This window comes from Pogoniulus pusillus, chromosome 7 (assembly GCF_015220805.1).
Source record: "Pogoniulus pusillus isolate bPogPus1 chromosome 7, bPogPus1.pri, whole genome shotgun sequence".
Taxonomy (NCBI): domain Eukaryota; kingdom Metazoa; phylum Chordata; class Aves; order Piciformes; family Lybiidae; genus Pogoniulus; species Pogoniulus pusillus.
In genome coordinates, this window is record NC_087270.1 from 31,173,743 (window position 1) to 31,191,949 (window position 18,207).

General features: G+C 42.2%; 1 protein-coding gene across 4 annotated transcripts; it reads left to right on the plus strand.

Moving 5' to 3' along the window:
* Nucleotides 1–513: 513 nt before the first annotated feature.
* On the plus strand, nt 514–17,540 carry MATN3 (matrilin 3). Of its 4 annotated transcripts, XM_064146790.1 has the most exons (7): nt 514–750; nt 2,337–2,906; nt 7,613–7,735; nt 8,065–8,187; nt 9,660–9,782; nt 11,408–11,530; nt 17,091–17,532. In XM_064146790.1, exons 1-7 carry the CDS (start codon nt 525–527, stop codon nt 17,216–17,218), a joined length of 1,416 nt encoding a protein of 471 aa, XP_064002860.1. In that variant the 5' UTR covers nt 514–524; the 3' UTR covers nt 17,219–17,532. The 4 variants fall into 4 exon arrangements, with proteins under 4 accessions (XP_064002860.1, XP_064002863.1, XP_064002862.1 ...); XM_064146793.1 differs by lacking the exon at nt 9,660–9,782 and having other exon boundaries at nt 17,091–17,537; XM_064146792.1 differs by lacking the exon at nt 11,408–11,530 and having other exon boundaries at nt 17,091–17,535.
* Nucleotides 17,541–18,207: the final 667 nt, after the last annotated feature.

An 18,207-nucleotide genomic window follows, 5' to 3' on the forward strand; every position in this document is an offset into this window, starting at 1 on the left:
AGACTCGATGACCTTCTTGGGTCCCTTCCAACCCCTAACATCCTGTGAGACAGTCCAGCAGTCCAGGGACAAATGGGATCTTCTAAAAGCCTGTACTGCTGATTGTAGTGGATTTATGCCCTAAGCCATGCTTTTGGTAAAAGCTTGCTTGCATTTCCCACGGGAAATGGGAGGCTTTGCACAGCGCTGAGGGTGAGGTAAAATGGCCTCAGTGAAGTTCGGTAAGAGGGAAGGCAGGGTTTTTGTGTCTTGGCAATAACACTGAGCTTTGCAAATACAGCCTTGGCGATGAAGCCTTGAGACGAGAGGTCTACAGTTAGCATACCTGGATCAGAGTATCCCGGTGGACGGAGGAAGTTGTTTCGGCTCCCTTGCTCCCAGGTTGGAACCCTGTCTTTGCCCGGGTTCCGTTCCGACCCTTGCAGCTCTTCTCTGGCGGTCCCGCTGGGGCGGGGTGGTGAGGCTGGCAGCCCGAGCCTTCCTGACCGCTGCCCAGCCCCGGGAGGAGGCATCGGGAGAAGTGGATGCCGCCTCCCGGTGCCATCGCTGTTCCCCGCCCGCTGCGGCCGGCAGCTTTTAAATGCGGACCCGCGGCCGGCGGGGCAGGAGACGACACCATGGGGCGGGCACTCGGTACCCTCGGCTGCTTGCTGCTGCTGTTGCCGTTGCTGCCCGCCGTGCCGGGCTCCCCGCACCGCCTACGCCGGCAGCCGCGGCCGGGCGGGCGCCTCTCCGGGAGCCAGGCGGCAGGTACCGTACTCTTGGGGCTGAGGGGGCGGCCAGCCCTTTCCACTCCACGAGCGATGCTCTCCTCGCTTGCTGCGCGCTTCTCTCGCTGCTCTCTGCGCCGGGTAGCGCCTGTCACTGTTTCTCCTGACATCCCTGGTTTCGCTGACAGTTACAGGGAAGTGATGCAGCAGAGACGCTTGTGCAGTTGGAATGGTCCATAGACCATTCGCATGTAGGCAGTACAACTCCTCTTTCCTTATGAAAAGCTGGCCTTGCTAATCTATGAAAACTACATAACTCTCCTGCTTGTGTTCATTTCTCAAAACACCTCTACAGAAGGATCAGCCCACTGAAAATAGGGTTTTCTAAACTCAAGAATTTTGGTGTCTTCAATTCTTTTGGTTGTGTTGTTTTCACAAATACTGTCTTTCTCTCTCCTTTCTCCTGTCTTAAGCTACATGTTTTCATATTTTCTCAGCTTCCCAACCGGTGCAAAGCCATTCTTCTAATCCCATATGCAAAACTTGAGTGATGGGATGCATGTAGACTTTTATATAATATACCTGGATGGGATCTTAGATTCATCCAGTCTGTTACTTTTCATAGGGGAAAATCAACACTGCTACTGTAATTCTGGATGGAAGTAAGATCTGTCTGATTTTCCCCTCTCTTTTCCCTTGCACAAGAGAAAAAAAAGGGGGAAAAAAAGCACCTGTTTTCACCTGTACTTTTAAGAGATTTGTAGATTTGTGAAGACTTTTGATTTTTTTACTGCAACTGGAATGGAATAGGAAAGGTGAACTCAACAGTAGCCAGGAGAGCTGTTCCAGCTTTCCAAAACAGCTGCAAAGGAGCATATTCAAAGTGAACACCTCATATTTTGCTATTCAATGTCCTGTTGAGCTTGAATGTATCTTTAAAAAAAATGCTCTTATTTTGTCTGTTTGTCATAAATAATATGGGATTGTTAACATCATGTCAGGATATCAAGGACAGGGACTATAATATTTGGTAGCCTGCTATCACTATCTTAATTCTTTTTTGCCTGCCTTAAAACAGCAATAATGTCTAAAGAAGCCTTTGTCACAGCATCATTTGCATCTTTTCTCCCGCTGGCCTTTATTTTTTTCTTGGTCTGTACTTTGGATTGTGAATTACAAACAAGGATTTATTCCTAATTCATATTATTACTACTATAAAAGCTATTGTTAGGATTTGTTCACTGTGAAATGTAGCCAGTTGTTTTACCATTTCATTTCTATAGCTTAGAAAAATGGAAATCAGGCTTTATCTCTATAAAATGAGAAGCACATTTACATCCCATTGATAGATTTCCATCTTGGCTGCTACTTGTGAACCACAACCCTTTGTTTGAAGGATAGGTAGGCATTTTCTGGACTCAAGCATGGACCTATCTGTTAATCCTTAGATAAGTTCTATTATTTTTACCTGTCAAAATTAGTAATTTTAAGCCTCTTCCTAAAGAGTCAAGAGTGCCAACACTTAGCTAGCAGAAGCAGTTTGCTATGACAGGTTTCACTGCCCTAGAGTGAGAGCTCCGGTCCTGTGTAGGAGATGACTGAAGTGTTTTCTTTCCTTCTTGACAGACACTGCCTGCAAGAACCGTCCCCTAGACCTTGTCTTCATCATAGACAGTTCCCGTAGTGTCCGACCTGAGGAGTTTGAGAAAGTGAAAATCTTTTTGTCAGAAATGATTGATACTCTGGATATTGGTGAGACAACAACCCGTGTGGCAGTCATGAACTATGCTAGCACTGTCAAAGTAGAGTTTCCCCTCCGGACATACTTTGATAAAGCATCTATGAAGGAGGCAATATCTCACATTGAGCCCTTGTCTGCTGGCACAATGACTGGCCTTGCCATCCAAACTGCCATGGAGGAAGTCTTCACTGAGGAAATGGGCACACGGCCAGCAAGCTTCAATATCCCCAAGGTAGTCATTGTTGTGACAGATGGACGACCACAAGACCAGGTTCAAGATGTGGCAGCAAGTGCCCAGACAGCTGGCATTGAGATCTACGCAGTTGGGGTAGATCGGGCAGACATGCAGTCCCTGAGAACCATGGCCAGCGAACCACTGGATGAACATGTCTTTTATGTGGAGACCTATGGTGTGATCGAAAAGCTGACATCCAAATTCAGAGAGACTTTCTGTGGTAAGCTGGTCAGTCCAACAGGGCAGTGTGAGGTGGCTGCTTTTGACTCCTACAGTGGTTCCCCTCCCTAAGAAAGAATTTTTTCTTTTTGAGAAGTGTTATGTACCACATGTAAATATTTCCTTTGCTACCCATTAGGCAAACAAGCCAACCCTTTTATTCATTGCAGGCTAAGAAACAACCTTTCATTTTGAATTGTAACCTTACCATGCAAGTAACTGACCTGATTTCAGTGTACCTTCTTGTCCAGTTGGTCCAATTTAGTGCAAAAGGAGACAGACAAAAAGTGTGGAAGTCTGGTGCTGAATGGCTCCTTGTAGATTAAGAGTAGGAAAATCAATATGGCAGGTGGGCAGCCGTGCTAGCTCAAGAAATTCGTTATAGGATGAAGTGCCCAAACACAATGGCAGGTCATCTCAGAATGCGTAAGCAATTCTTGGCTTTCCCAAGGTGTCAGACTGACACCGCTCTCTGCAACCTGATTTAGATGGGGAAATGAGGAAGGGTCGAATTAGCTTTGTTCATTTCAAGCTGGTTTTGGAAAAAAGTGCTGGAATGGGCTGCCAAGGCAGGTGGTGGAGTTGCCATCCCTGGAGATGTTCAAAAGAAGACTGGATGAGGCACTTAGTGCCATGGTATAGTTGATTGGCCAGAGCTGGTTGATAGGTTGAACTGGATGATCTTGGAGGTCTCTTCCAACCTGCTTGATTCTATGATTCTGTTTGGTTTGGGCTGCAACTCTCCTCGCAGTTCTAGACCAGTGTGGGTTGTTACTGCCATTTACAGGGGGGAATAAAAAGAAAGGAAAAAAATAATGTATCTGGAGGTATTTAGAACTGCTGTGGCACAACCCTACCCACAAAAATCAAACAGTGACTTTTTGACAATTGAAAAACTTCAATGAAGTAAATTTTTCTAGCAAATTTCTAAGGAAATTACTTGTAAAATCAATCCCCAGCAAGTAATCCATAAAATCTGCTGCAAAGAACACTCTAAGAGAATTAAAATAACAGCCATTGCCTTGGGAGCTTGGTTAGCAATGTATTGATATTTCAGAGCCATACTAAAAATTACCACTGTGCCTTTTGAATATGGTTAGAATGAATAGACCTCTTTTTCTAGACATGAAATAAATATGTAGGACCATCTGCAGTCAGGACACTCTGCTTAATAGTTAACATAGGAAATGCCTTGAGGTTTGGCTTGACATCATGTTGTGTTGCTAGTGTGACCAGCTTCTCTCTCTGGTAGCTGGAAGTAGGTACAAGTGCCCACCTAGGTGCACAAGTATGTGTGCTGTGAACATAGCACTGATTTTCCACCTATGTTCTTGCCAAAGCAAGCTTTTTCATAGCACCAAAGTAAAATCACTTGGTCTTAAGATTAAACTTACGAGTTTGTGCCAAAGTGCAGAAATGATGCCCCTACTAAGCTGGAGGATAAGCCAGAGTTCACGCTTACACATTTGCAGTGTAACTCTGAGTTGCCAGCATGCAATTGGCTGGAGTCTGTGGGATTCATGAACAGGGTGAAGGGAATAATTTCTAAAAAGATTCCTATGAAACAAATGAATCTAAGAGCACCTTGTAAGACAGTGTGGGTGAACTGGCTCTTTTCCAGCTCCAAGCTGGTTTTTGGTTAGAAATCTACACTCACCACTGGCAATTATGATTTTCTTTGCATTGGCCAAGAGAAATATATTTGTTTGTAGGGTGAACTGAAAACAGGAAAGCTAATGTTCAGGGGCAAAATAGTTGCCTAAGATAAATTTCTCAATGCATTGAGAGCATCATTCAAGTTGAGACCATCTTGGAGAAGGAAAAACTTAGTCTTGAGTTAGTGTCCAAGCCAGTGGGAACTTGACTTTCCTACCACAAAAATCTGGCCATTTGAGTCTGAGTTTCTCAGTTATGCTTGAAAATATCACCCACAGATTTTTGTTCATAAACCATGGATTATCCTATTCCCAAAGGTGCAGCATAATGAAAAGATGCAGACTTGGTTTGAGATTTGCTTTACCAATGGAAAAAGAAGACATGATTTCTGTTAGCATCATCAGAGGGACATCTAAAACCTCCACATTTTGGAAAATGGAAAATGTTGCCTTGCATTCAGAAAAAATGTGAGAGTATTCATGCACTCTTGCTTCTCTTTTCTTAGTTCCTCATTATTGCTTTGATTTTACCCATAGTCCATACCCATGTTGTAACTATTCATCAAGCAATAAAAGACTTATTTCCATTTTTCTCCTTTCCCCTTTAGTCTTTCTTTCTTTCTCTTTCTTTCTTTCTTTCTTTCTTTCTTTCTTTCTTTCTTTCTTTCTTTCTTTCTTTCTTTCTTTCTTTCTTTCTTTCTTTCTTTCTCTCTTTCTCTCTTTCTCTCTTTCTCTCTTTCTCTCTTTCTCTCTTTCTCTCTTTCTCTCTTTCTCTCTTTCTCTCTTTCTCTCTTTCTCTCTTTCTCTCTTTCTTTCTTTCTTTCTTTCTTTCTTTCTTTCTTTCTTTCTTTCTTTCTTTCTTTCTTTCTTTCTTTCTTTCTTTTCTTTCTCTTTTTTTCCCCTTCACACTTTTATTCCTCCTTTTTTTCCCCTTCACACTTTTTTTCCTCCTTTTTTCCCCCTTCACACTTTTTTTCCCCTTCACACTTTTTTTCCTCCTTTTTTCCCCCTCCACACTTTTTTTCCCCTTCACACTTTTTTTCCTCCTTTTTCCCCCCTCTCATCCTCTTCCCTCTCCCCTTCTATTTCCCCCTCATCTAAGTTTAGTGATCTAAAAATCATCTGTTTCAGTGAATATCTAGGTTTCCTCTACAGACTGTGGAGAGAAACAGGAGCATCTTGAGATTATCAAAGCAGCAGCAGATCTAAAGCTAAATACACTTGAGAAAAATTGGCCAGAGGTTAAATAGTTATGCTGCCAGACCACCTGTGAAGGAGAAGACTGTCAGCACACACAGTGCATTGCAGCCCAGCATTCCAACCCCTAACATCCTATGATCCTCTGATTACAACAGTCATTTTGTTTACCCTGTCACCACAACACACTTATATCAACTGCCATCCATCACACTGCTTTTCCTGTCACTCTGTATATTTTCTGATGAGAAAATTAGCTGGTCTCAAAAAATTACATTTAATTTTATAGTTTCTAGTTTCAACTTCTCAGCACTCTGAGGTTTGGATGTTATTTCTGAACTGAAGGCTCACGTGTACGTAAAGTTACCTTACTATATAAATTTCCCTCCTTATCCACTTTTCATCTTGACTTTTAAAATCTCACAGATCAAGGCAATTGCAGTTCTCACATACTAATGTTGCACAAGTGGATTTCTTTGCTGGCTACTACATCTGGACTATCATTATGTATCTTTTCATCCCTGAGAAGACAGTGTGTTATCACAGTGCTTTTGAGTGATTTTTCCCATCCTCTGGTTCTCAATGTACTTGCTTTCAGCTCAGGACATGAGCCAGCAGTGTGCCCAGGTGGCCAAGTAGGCCAACAGCATCCTGGCTTGTATCAGGAATAGTGTGGCCAGCAGGACTAGAGAGTTGATTGTCCCACTGATGAGGCCACACCTTGAGTACTGTGGGTAGTATAAGAATATATGAGTTTAAGAATACAGTATAAGTACCACGCTCAGTGTAAGGACACTGCAGTATAAGAGGAACATAGAGGTGCTGGAGCAGGTCCACAAAAGAACAACAGAGCTGGTGAAAGCTCTTTAGAACATGTCTTACAAGGAGCGTCTGAGGGAACTGGAATTGTTTAGTCTGAAGAAAAGGAGGCTGAGGAGAGATCTTATTGCTTTCTAGAACTACCTGAAAGGATGTTGTAGAGAGGTGGGTGTTGGTCTCTTCTCATAAGTCACAATTGATAGGATGAGAACAAGGACTGGCCTCAAGTTACGCCAGTGGAAGTTTAGGAGGAACTTTTGTAATGAAAGGATTTTCAAAGACTGGACCAGGATATCCAGGCAAGTGGTTCACTTGTCATTCCTGGGTATATTTATAAGCTGTCTGGATATGGTGCTCAAGCATATGGTGTAGTAGTGGCCCTGACACAGTTAGAGAGTGTCTGGACTTGATCTTAAAGGTCTTTTCCAATCATAGTGATTCTGTTGTGGTTAGGGTTGTTTGGGGTTGACTTTTGGTTTGTTTTTTTTTTTTTTTAAATCTTTGTTTTACTTTATGTTGCCTTCTGTTGCATTTAATTTTACATGGGAGTTTTTTTTCCAGTGAAGCAGAAATCTATAGTCAGGTTGTATGTCAGTAAGCAAAAGGTAGTAAGCTGCCAGACTGTGATGGATGTATTTTGGGATAATTTCAACTGGTTGTCTGTAATAAAAAGGGACTGGATAAAAAAAGCCAGAAGGTCCTTTTCATTGCCAAGTTCTCATTTCCAGTGTAATGCTAGTAAATGCTTAAAATTTTCTCCCTGTTGCACCCTTTTCAATTAATCTTGTCTTTCTGCCACCCCAGGTGGTGAGCTATTTCAGTGCAATTGTGCCACTATCATTTATGACCTCTTTCTTCCGGCTACAGAATGATCAAAGGATGCCTGTAAATTCTTGTGACAGTGACACAGCACTGACATTTGCTACTACTAATCCAGCAAACAGTGCACGATGTACTTTTGTAAGCATAAATTATTAATGACTGTTTCTTTCCTTTGGGATGACTGAAATGCCTTTTCTGTCAACCTCCCTTGTAGCTGCAAATGTGTGTGCACTTGGGACCCATGACTGTGAGCATGTCTGTGTGAGCAACGGCGAATCCTACCTTTGTGATTGCTATGAAGGCTACGCTTTGAACTCAGATAAGAGAACCTGCTCAGGTATTACTCCTTCAGTAAATGTATTAATAATAATAAAAAAGTCACCATGAATAAAAGTCTGCTGCAAGCAATGGTGAGAAATTTGGTTCCATCATATTTTTTTTTTAATGCCCACAGATCCATTCATTAGAGTCAAATGCCAAAACCAATTCTTCAGATGTAGACTGTAGAGATTTTGTCTCCTATCACTTATGCTAGTTCCTTCAATTACTGTTGACATTTCTGAGCTGATTCAAAACCAAAATGTATCTGAAAATGTGACTATGAACTCCATCCCGAACCACTTTTTTTATTCACTATAAATTGTTTCTCTAATATGCATCTTGCAGCTGTGGACATGTGTGAACCTGGAAGGCATGATTGTGACCAGATCTGCATGAGTAACAATGGATCCTATGTCTGTGAGTGCTATGAAGGCTACACCCTGAATCCAGATAAGAAGACTTGCTCAGGTAAGAATTAAAGGCTACTTGAATATATAAAACTCATGGAGATATGGACATGTTTTCTGTGAGTTGCCCTCATTGTTTCTACTTGAAAAACTGCTTACAGACATCAGCTCTTAAAATGAGAACTCACCTGTGCACCTTCACCTAGATTCCAGTAACAGTAAAACTGCATTTACTTTAAAATGTATTTTCTTTAAACCTAGCATTTAGGGCCATGGTATAGTGGTGAATTTGGCAGCATTGAGTTTATGGTTGGACCCAATGATTTTAAAGGTCTTTTCCAAACGAAATGATTCTATGATTATGTTTAAAAAGTGCAATTTGGCAGTTACCTACCATTTTATGATCTTCATAGTACTTCAGAAACATAGTCCATGGGAGAGGATGAACCTCTTTCAGAGATGTCCACCAGCACTGCATCTCCACTGCAGAGTCAGTGCCACTAGATCACAGAGTGTTTAAACCCTGATGATTTTCTCACAACCTCTTCATATTTCCTCTTGAAACTCAAGGTTTTTTACATTTTGCTGCTTTGTCTTCCAAAGCTGTGCAGGGCTCTGTTATGTAGAAACCCCAGTCTTAACACTAGCATCAGGTTCTTCCTTTCCTACCCCTGGCACCATGAAAAGTTAGCCTAAGCTTTTTTCCTCCAAATACTTCCCCAGAATTGTTTCTTTAAATCCAGAAGTTTTGAGTAGCACTAGCCTTAGGGTAGTTATTTTATAGCTGGCAAGTACATCATTCCCTTTGACAGCACATAAGAATTCTTCTCACTGAAGTTTTCACTTTTATTTCACTCTTATCCCTGAAGGTGTTTAAGGCCAGGCTGGATGAGGCTCTGGACAGCCTGATCTAGGGTAGGGTGTCCCTGTCCATAGCAGGGGGGTTGGAACTAGATGATCCTTGTGGTTCTTTCCAACCTTGACTGATTCTATGATTTCTGAAGAGAAAACATAATCTTCTAGTGCTCTGTTTTTCGTATGTTTATTTGTTTCTCACTAAGCTTTATATCTCTTTGCCATTTAACAGCATTTCTACATATCATGCCTGGCTTTTTGAGGCTGACTTCAGCTCACGGGTGAAAGTATCAAGTTAAATTTGGATTCACCATAGTTACTGCTAATATTGCAAGAAACAACTTCTGCCTGAGCATGTGGCAGGTTATTGCTCATCTCAGTGTGATGTTTTAGCTTCACCCTTAGTGGGGGTATTTAAGACTGTTAGGATTCCTGATAAAAATCAGAACTGTGTGAGACATGGTAATGGCTTGCAGTCCTGATATTTGCCTTCATTATGAAATAATTAGTAATTGAATTCAGTTGTCTGCAGCCAAATCTAATAATGTAGTAGGACACTGGTTGAATCATAATTTAAATCCTTATTAAATTTTATTAATAACTGTTAAAACATTTTAAACTCTTTGAGTGTCTGGGAGGGATCAGTAAGTTTCTTTTCTAAAACCTGGTTCACCACAGCCATGGACATGTGTGCACCTGGGAGGCATGACTGTGAGCAAGTCTGTCTGAGTAATGATGGATCTTACAGCTGTGACTGCTATGAAGGGTACACTCTGAATCCAGATAAGACGACTTGCTCAGGTAAGACTTGATTAAGGAAATACTGTGTTCAGCTAAAAGCAAGTGGCTTTTAAAAATCAGGTTAATTAATGTTAAATTTTCTGATAAATTATCCAAGAGTTTCTGTACAACTCCTGAAAACAGTGTGAATTTATTTCTTCATATGTCTAGGAAAAATATGAGGCACATGACTCTTTTCTCCAGTCAAGTCATATATCTCACATCTCAAAGAGGTGAAGCCAGAGGGCCTGATTTTCTAAATATAGTTCCTATGATTAACTCACCTGGCACTATACAGACAGCAATAAATATCTGTGAGGGAATGTAAATTCAGAGTCACATCTTGAACCTTCTTTCACAGCACTTATTCTCCTGCTGCATAGTCAAATTTCAGACTATTTCTCTACCATCCTTTATTTTTTTGTGTGTCTGGAATCCCATTTTGTAATAGGCTGCTAAAGATTTCTCAACCATGCAGGTCTCAATTACATAATAAAAATAGTCTGGGTCCAGGAAGGGGTCAAGGGGTCTTCCTTCCTTCCTTCCTTCCTTCCTTCCTTCCTTCCTTCCTTCCTTCCTTCCTTCCTTCCTTCCTTCCTTCCTTCCTTCCTTCCTTCCTTCCTTCCTTCCTTCCTTCCTTCCTTCCTTCCTTCCTTCCTCTCTTGCTCTCTTTCCTTCCTTCCTTCCTCTCTTGCTCTCTTTCTTTCTTTCCTTCCTCTTTCTTTCTTTCTTTCTCTTTCTTTCTTTCTTTCTTTCTTTCTTTCTTTCTTTCTTTCTTTCTTTCTTTCTTTCTTTATTTCTTTCTTTCTCTCTTTCTATCTATCTTACTTTCTCTCTTTATATCTATCTTTCTTTCTCTCTTTCTTTCTTTCTTTCTTTCTTTCTTTCTTTCTTTCTTTCTTTCTTTCTTTCTTTCTTTCTCTCTTTCTTTCTCTCTTTCTTTCTCTCTTTCTTTCTCTCTTTCTTTCTCTCTTTCTTCCTCTCTTTCTTCCTCTCTTTCTTCCTCTCTTCCTCTCTTCCTCTCTTCCTCTCTTCCTCTCTTCCTCTCCTCCTCTCCTCCTCTCCTCCTCTCCTCCTCTCCTCCTCTCTTCCTCTCCTCCTCTCCTCCTCTCTCTTTCTCTCTCTCTCTCTCTCTCTCTTTTTCTCTCTTTTTTTCTCTCTTTCTTTCTTGCCTTACTAAGCCTCCTTACTGCAAAGACATCTAAATATAGGAACTCCACAGCTTGGCCTTTCAGAGTCGATGTGTTAAATCTGGCAGAAAATATCAGCCTCACACTTCAAGTGCCCACTTTGTAACTGGCAGCCAGTGCCATGTTTCTTTTTTTTCCTCAGCCATGTGTACTTTTCCACCTATGGTCTTTTCTTTCCACAAAACAGTGCCTTATCCAATATGATTAGAGCTGAAATAAGGCCAAACATTCCCTTAAAATCCAGTGTTGCCAAAAATTGTATTAATTTTGTGATGTTGATAGCCAGAAGAAAACACACTCTCTTTATCTTACCACAGCTAATGATGTGCTGACATGCAATGAAAACATCCTGGTTTGAGTCCAAATGATGACATGTTTACAAATGGGAACGACTAACATCAACTAGACTGAACTTTGGTTATTGACTCATATTCTCTTCTGTAATGCCTTCCTCAGCTGTCGATATGTGTGCTCCTGGAAGGCATGACTGTGAGCAGGTCTGCCTGAGAGATGACCTTTTCTATACATGTGACTGCTACCAGGGCTACACCCTGAATCCAGACAAGAAGACTTGCTCAAATAAGAGCAGATTGCTGTCTCCTTTGTTTAGAATCATAGAATCACAGAATCAAACAGGTTGGAAGAGACCTCCAAGATCATCCAGTCCAACCTAGCACCCAGCCCTATCCAGTCAACTAGACCATGGCACTAAGTGCCTCAGCCAGGCTTTTCTTGAAGACCCCCAGGGACGGTGCCTCCACCACCTCCCTGGGCAGCCCATTCCAATGCCAATCACTCTCTCTGGGAAGAACTTCCTCCTAACATCCAGCCTGTACCTCCCCCGGCACAACTTGAGACTGTGTCCCCTTGTTCTATTGCTGGTTGCCTGGGAGAAGAGGCCACCCCCCACCTGGCTACAATGTCCCTTCAGGTAGTTGTAGACAGTAATAAGATCACCCCTGAGCCTCCTCTTCTCCAGGCTAAACAGGCCCAGCTCCCTCAACCTCTCCTCATAGGATTTGTGCTCCAGGCCCCTCACCAGCTTCGTTGCCCTTCTCTGGACATGTTCCAGCACCTCAACATCCTTCTTGAATTGAGGGGCCCAGAACTGGACACAGTACTCAAGGTGTGGTCCTGTCCCCTCATATCCTCCCCAGCAAAGTACACATATTGAAATGGCGCTCATTAGCAGTAAATGTATGTGGAGCTACTTGAGAAACACATACATTCAAGTGTTATAATACTTTTTTTCCCTAAATATATTTATTGAAGTACATCTCTTTAATGTATTAAACCCTTTTAATCTGTTTGAGATATGTATTATCAACTCACAAACTCCTTGAAAGCCTAACCCTTTAAAATTCTTTTCTGCCTGTTTCCACTGATGTTTTGGGCCAGCCTGATCCTTCTTGTTTAGTGTGCTAGTTTGAAGCTAGCTAGAATGTTTTGTTGAGAAGGATTAGATCACAGGCTGTGAAAGAGAAACAGTGGTGATGTCTACTTCACTCGTACTTCACTTTTTGAGATGTATAAGAACAAGAATCCAAATATAGACAAGGGAGTTGCTCTCTGTCCAGGCTCTGGGCATTTTCTCTCTAACCTCACCTTCCCTCTCTCAGATTAATCCACTTTGCTTCCTAACCCCCCCTGTCCAACCCTCCATTCTTCCTTGGGGCGTAAGGCAATGTCTGGGGTAAGGCAGGGGAGTGGGAGAAGGTGGAAGGGCAGTTGAGAGCCCCTCCTGGGGACTCAGGTTTCTGGGAGTAGTGTAGTGTTTCTGTATTACCTTTTACCTTGTCTATTTCTGTATATAACTGTATATATTGTAAATATCTGATAGTATATTCTGCTAAGCTGTAAATATAAGCTTCATTCAAATTTCCAGAGCCAGCTGAGTCTAGTCTGGGTGATTTCCAAAGTGTGGGGGGGCAGGGAACACCCAAACCACCATATTTTGCTACAGTAGTTATGATATTTAAAACTAATGTTGTCTTTTACCTACCACAACAAATTAAAAAAGAAACAAACAAACAAGGTTTTAATCTGCATTTCCTTATGAAATGGAAATAGCTGGGGGAGGATTTGGGATTGACAAGACAGGGTTTCTCTGGGGCATGGGACACAATTGTGTACCATCATTTGGAGGATGGTGAGGTGTCAGAGTGGAACAGAACTGCTGTCACTACCATAATGTTAAACCATATGCTTTTGTCCAATGGCATGAGATGTTGGCAGAATGTCTGCACTGTTTGATGTAGAATCATAAGTGTAGTTGGATTGGAAGTGACCTCAAAATTTATCTCATCTGATCAGGACTAGTTCAGAGCAGGAGTAACTTGCTACTACATAACGTGGCTAAGGACTCCAAGTACGAGTGAAACTATTTCTAAATAGTTGGTGGATTTAGCCAAGCACCATCTGCAAAAATCTAGGTCTGGACTTAAACACAAAAGCACAGTAGAAACCAAACTCTAGCATGTTTTATATGAGTTGTTTGGCATCCCAGTGACAACATGAGTGTCCAAGATTTTGAATATCATAGAATCATATCATAGAATCGACCAAGTTGGAAGAGACCTCCAAGATCATCCAGTCCAACCTAGCACCCAGCCCTAGCCAGTCAACTAGACCATGGCACTAAGTGCCTCATTCAGGCTTTTCCTGAACACCTCCAAGGACAGCAACTCCACCACCTCCCTGGGCAGCCCATTCCAATGCCAATCACTCTCTCTGGCAAGAACTTCCTCCTAACATCCAGCCTATACTTCTCCTGGCACAACTTGAGACTGTGTCCCCTTGTTCTATTGCTGGTTGCCTGGGAGAAGAGGCCAACACCCACCTGGCTACAGCCTCCCTTCAGGTAGTTGTAGACAGCAATGAGGTCACCCCTGAGCCTTCTCTTCTCCAGGCTAAACAACCTCAGCTCCCTCAGCCCCTCCTCATAGGGTGTGTGTTCCAGGCCTTTCACCAGCTTTGTTAAATTTCATATAAGGCCTGTAGAAGACTTTTGGGTGTCCTTGGGCAGTTGCCAAAGTCGGTTGGAAAAGTAATTTTGTTAAAACAGACATAATTCTAAAAGGATCTGTATCTGTTACTGGAGAATTTAAATGCAAACACAAAAATATAACTGGCAGTTGGTTGAAAACCAACAATATTGCTATGACATTTTGAGCTGGCCTTCCTTCAGCTGACTCCTGAACAGGTCTTCTTTGTATATTGACCATAAAGCTGGTAGAACATTCCAAAGAGGGAAGCTGAACAAATACAGCTTCAGTGGAATTAAGGAGACATCGGTTTCGACCATGGCTCTAAGACAGATGAAATTCTGCACTGCTAGAAATGAATCTGTTCATAGATTTTTTTACTTTCCCTGCAAAATGAAAGTATTGATGGCATGACTGATGAACAAAAAACACCCAAAATCCCCCACAACCCCCCCCCACCAAAACAATTCAGGAAAAACAAAAGGTAAATCATATCCAGGTAGAATATTTCTATTGTTTTATTGTTATAATGCTCATATATATATAATTTTTTTTGCTTTGATTAGTTATGCATTTATATATCTACAGAAAAAATAATTGAATAATCATAGAATCATAGAATCAACCAAGTTGGAAGACACCTCCAAGATCATCCAACTTATCACCCAGCCCTATCCAGTTGTCTAGACCATGGCACTAAGTGCCTCAGCCAGGCTTTTCTTGAACACCCCCAGGGACGGTGACTCCACCACCTCCCTGGGCAGCCCATTCCAATGCCAATCACTCTCTCTGGGAAGAACTTCCTCCTGACATCCAGCCTATACTTCCCCTGGCACAACTTGAGACTGTGTCCCCTTGTTCTGTTGCTGGTTGCCTGGCAGAAGAGACCAACCCCAACCTGGCTACAGCCTCCCTTCAGGTAGTTGCAGACAGCAATGAGGTCACCCCTGAGCCTCCTCTTCTCCAGGCTAAACACCCCCAGATCCCTCAGCCTCTCCTCATAGGGTTTGTATTCCAGGCCCCTCACCAGCTTTGTTGCCCTTCTCTGGACATGTTTCAGCACCTCAACATCTCTCTTGAATTGAGTGGCCCAGAACTTGACACTGTTGTTGCTGATGTTGCCTTTGCGAGCAATGTAAAAAAGTTATCTATAAAGAGACAGCTAACACAAAGAAGTAATACCTGTTGATAACTTTTTGAAAGGGTAGGGAAAAGTTGTAGGCTCTCTTTTTAGAAGGTCTTTGTAAACTTATTCTGGTTTCAGATGTAGATATCAATCTCACTACAGTACCTGTGCTTCAGTAGCTTTTGATGTTTATTCTTGGCCTGCACAAGTGGTGTAGGCTTGCCTTAGCTCCTGTTTTCTTGATGGAGACAAGAATTCATGGGACACTGGAATGGATCTGTGTTCACATCTGTTGAATAAAAAATTATAGTCCTGGAGGCTTAACGTTGGAATAATGCATTCTCAGAATTGCTGTGTTTGGGGATGATTGGTATCCCAAATGCCAGTCCTTCACAGCTGTGACAGGGCAGCAACCCTGATTTTGTATAGCTATATAGACCCACAGATTTGGACAGGAGGAAAAAATCCTTTACTGTGAGAGTGAGACATTGGCACAGGTTGCCCAGATAAGCTATGAATGCTCCCCTCCTGGCAGTATTGAAGATCAGGTTTGATGGGATGGGACTTTGAGCAACCAGATCTAGTGGAAGGTGTCCCTGCCTATGGTGGGGGCTTAGACTAGATGACCTTTAAAGGTCCCTTCCAACCTAAACCATTTTATGAGTCTATTATTCTTCTGAAGAGAGGTCCAACCTCTAAGTCATGGCCTTATGTACATCTAATTAAATAGATTCTGTTTACAGTGATGTCAATGGCCTTCCTGTATGGAGAGCCTGACTGTCAAAGTACTGCGTACAAGACGAAGACCTGGACTGCACATTCCTCTCAGTCTGCATCACCTCAACATACTCAATTTTATTCCCCAGAGTGCCCTCCTTTTTCACTGAATGGCAAAAGTTCAAGTAAAACCAGAGACTCCAGATACATAAAAGAACAATATGCTTTACTACGTTGGTATTTACAGACACATAGAGCAGTGATAATCAAAAAGGAAGACAAGGAGAATAGTGATGCACCAGATCATTACTACATAAGGTTAACTACAGTGATTAAGAAATATACATCACCAGTTGCACTGATACTTCACTGTCATCCAAATCTGCAATTACTAGGGAGCCCCAGTTGCAGTTGCAGTGAACATTTGGAGAATTGGGAGGTCTTACACAGTGTGTCTACTAGTAGGTGAGGTCTTCAAAGTTGCTCCAAGAGGGTCCAACCTTTTGTATTGTTGAATAAACAAGTTTACATGTCTTCAGATGAGGAGACATCTGGCTTCATTCTCCGCTTAGATTCCCCCCACAGCCTGGCTGGGACTCAGGGAGGAACCAGCAGAGTGTCTTTATCTATACACCTCCAAACAAGGCTGGCCATCTGACTGCATGGCCTTGACATTCTGCCTCTAAATAAGGGAAGCTGAATACATTCTCATGCCATTTTGTCCTCACTAATGATTATGTTTTGTCTAAGCTGCATCTTTCACTAATAACCAGATGCTGCAAATAAACACTAATGAGCAGATACCGATAATAGATAATGTTTGGTTGTGAGGTTCATTTAGAGGTCAGCTTTGGTTCAGGGCCTATCATTCAGGTATTTTACCTTCATTTTTAGATGAGGGATATTCTGGATGAGAGGGCCAGGTAACAAGAAAAAGGAGGATTCGCTCCAGTCTAGCAATTAGAACTGATGAGAGGCTGGTTGCTCTCTGCACCCAGGCCCCTTTTTATGTTTTGCTCAGTAATGGCCTGATCAAAAGAGTGCAGAGGACCTAGGTAGGCAGGTAAGGAACTCCTTGGTGAGAGTCAAGCTCTCTCTTGCCCATTCTGTTTTCTGGACTGCAACACTTACGGTCTCTAGTCACACACAGGTCCCTATCCAATGCCATCCCTCCTTCTCAACTGCCCTAGGTTGGAGTGTTTGCTGTAGTCTCACAGCATGAGTGCAACTCTTGTTACAGAACTGAGTGTTTGCTGGCATTTAAATGTTCAATAATTGTCATAAATATTCTAAACGCTGTTTTCTCTCTTAGGAGCCATAACGAGCAGTCTCATAACAACTGAAGAGTCCTGTAAGTGTGAAGCCATAGCTGCTCTGCAGGACTCAGTCACCTCACACCTTGAAGCTCTGTCAACAAAATATATCCTTTTTCTTACATGATATTCAGCTCTTCATTGGTACTTTAGAAGTAGCAGTTTTGGCATAAGCCAGGGAAAGCACATCCTTCAAAGCAGCATTTTCATAGTGATTTTAGAAGTGGAGCAAAATCTTGGTTATTGCAAATACCACTATGTTTTCATTTCATTGAAGGGCTTTAGTATCAAGATGCAGATAAAACACATACACTTACATCTCCGAGGTTAAATCTGCTGTGCAGAACATGGGTTTATTTGTAATTCTTCCAAATGACTTTTATAGCAAATGCTTAGTTTTGAGTCCTTCTATTATGTACCAAAATTTTAAAGACAGCTTCACAGACAGTATGACAACAGTTCTATTAGCTGTGCTGTTATTTCTCTGCATCCCACTTCTGCCAGTAGGCACTGTCCCAAGCAATTTTCCTGCACTACCTTCTTTTCCATGAAAATGTGCTGGTCTATTAATATCCAGCTGCTGGGATATGTGAGAATGGGGGAGCTGCAAGGTGAGGTGTGAAGCTGGAGGCACTGGGCAAGCCTCGGGTCATGGGGGTATCTGAAGTGTAGGCTGGTGGGTGCCAGCTATGCTGTGCTGGAATTTGCCAGTTTCATTTGCTGCAGCATGGTACAAGCAGTAGTGAAAAGAAATTGTAGTCAGCCAAACATTTCAGAAACCTGTGGGAGAGAAAAAAAAAACACAAAAAGCAGAGAAACTGGTGAACTCTGAGGGATCACAGCAAACCTGAATGCTGAAGCAAATGCCCTCAGATGGCACATCAGGAGCTAATAAGCAGAGTTAAACTCAGGCAAACTGTGATTCATCATAGGGCACCATTTCTAGAAGTGACAGTGGTTGGTCACTGTTCAGTTTACCAAAGACTGTGGTAGATTTTCATCACTGGACGTTTTTGAAGTCTGCATGCTTATTTTTCTGTACAAGGTGCTCTTGTTGAAATAAGAATTAATTTAGGGGAGCACTGCCTTTGTGATTCTCATCCTAATCCCCAGGGC

What these genes read in the sequence shown, in the direction of transcription:
- MATN3 (XM_064146790.1), top strand. Translation starts at nt 525, where the DNA reads ATGCCGCCTCCCGGTGCCATCGCTGTTCCCCGCCCGCTGCGGCCGGCA. An exon ending in AGATAAGACGACTTGCTCAG is followed by an intron (nt 9,783 to 11,407) that starts GTAAGACTTGAT and finishes TGCCTTCCTCAG; the next exon opens with CTGTCGATATGTGTGCTCCT. An exon ending in AGACAAGAAGACTTGCTCAA is followed by an intron (nt 11,531 to 17,090) that starts ATAAGAGCAGAT and finishes TTTCTCTCTTAG; the next exon opens with GAGCCATAACGAGCAGTCTC.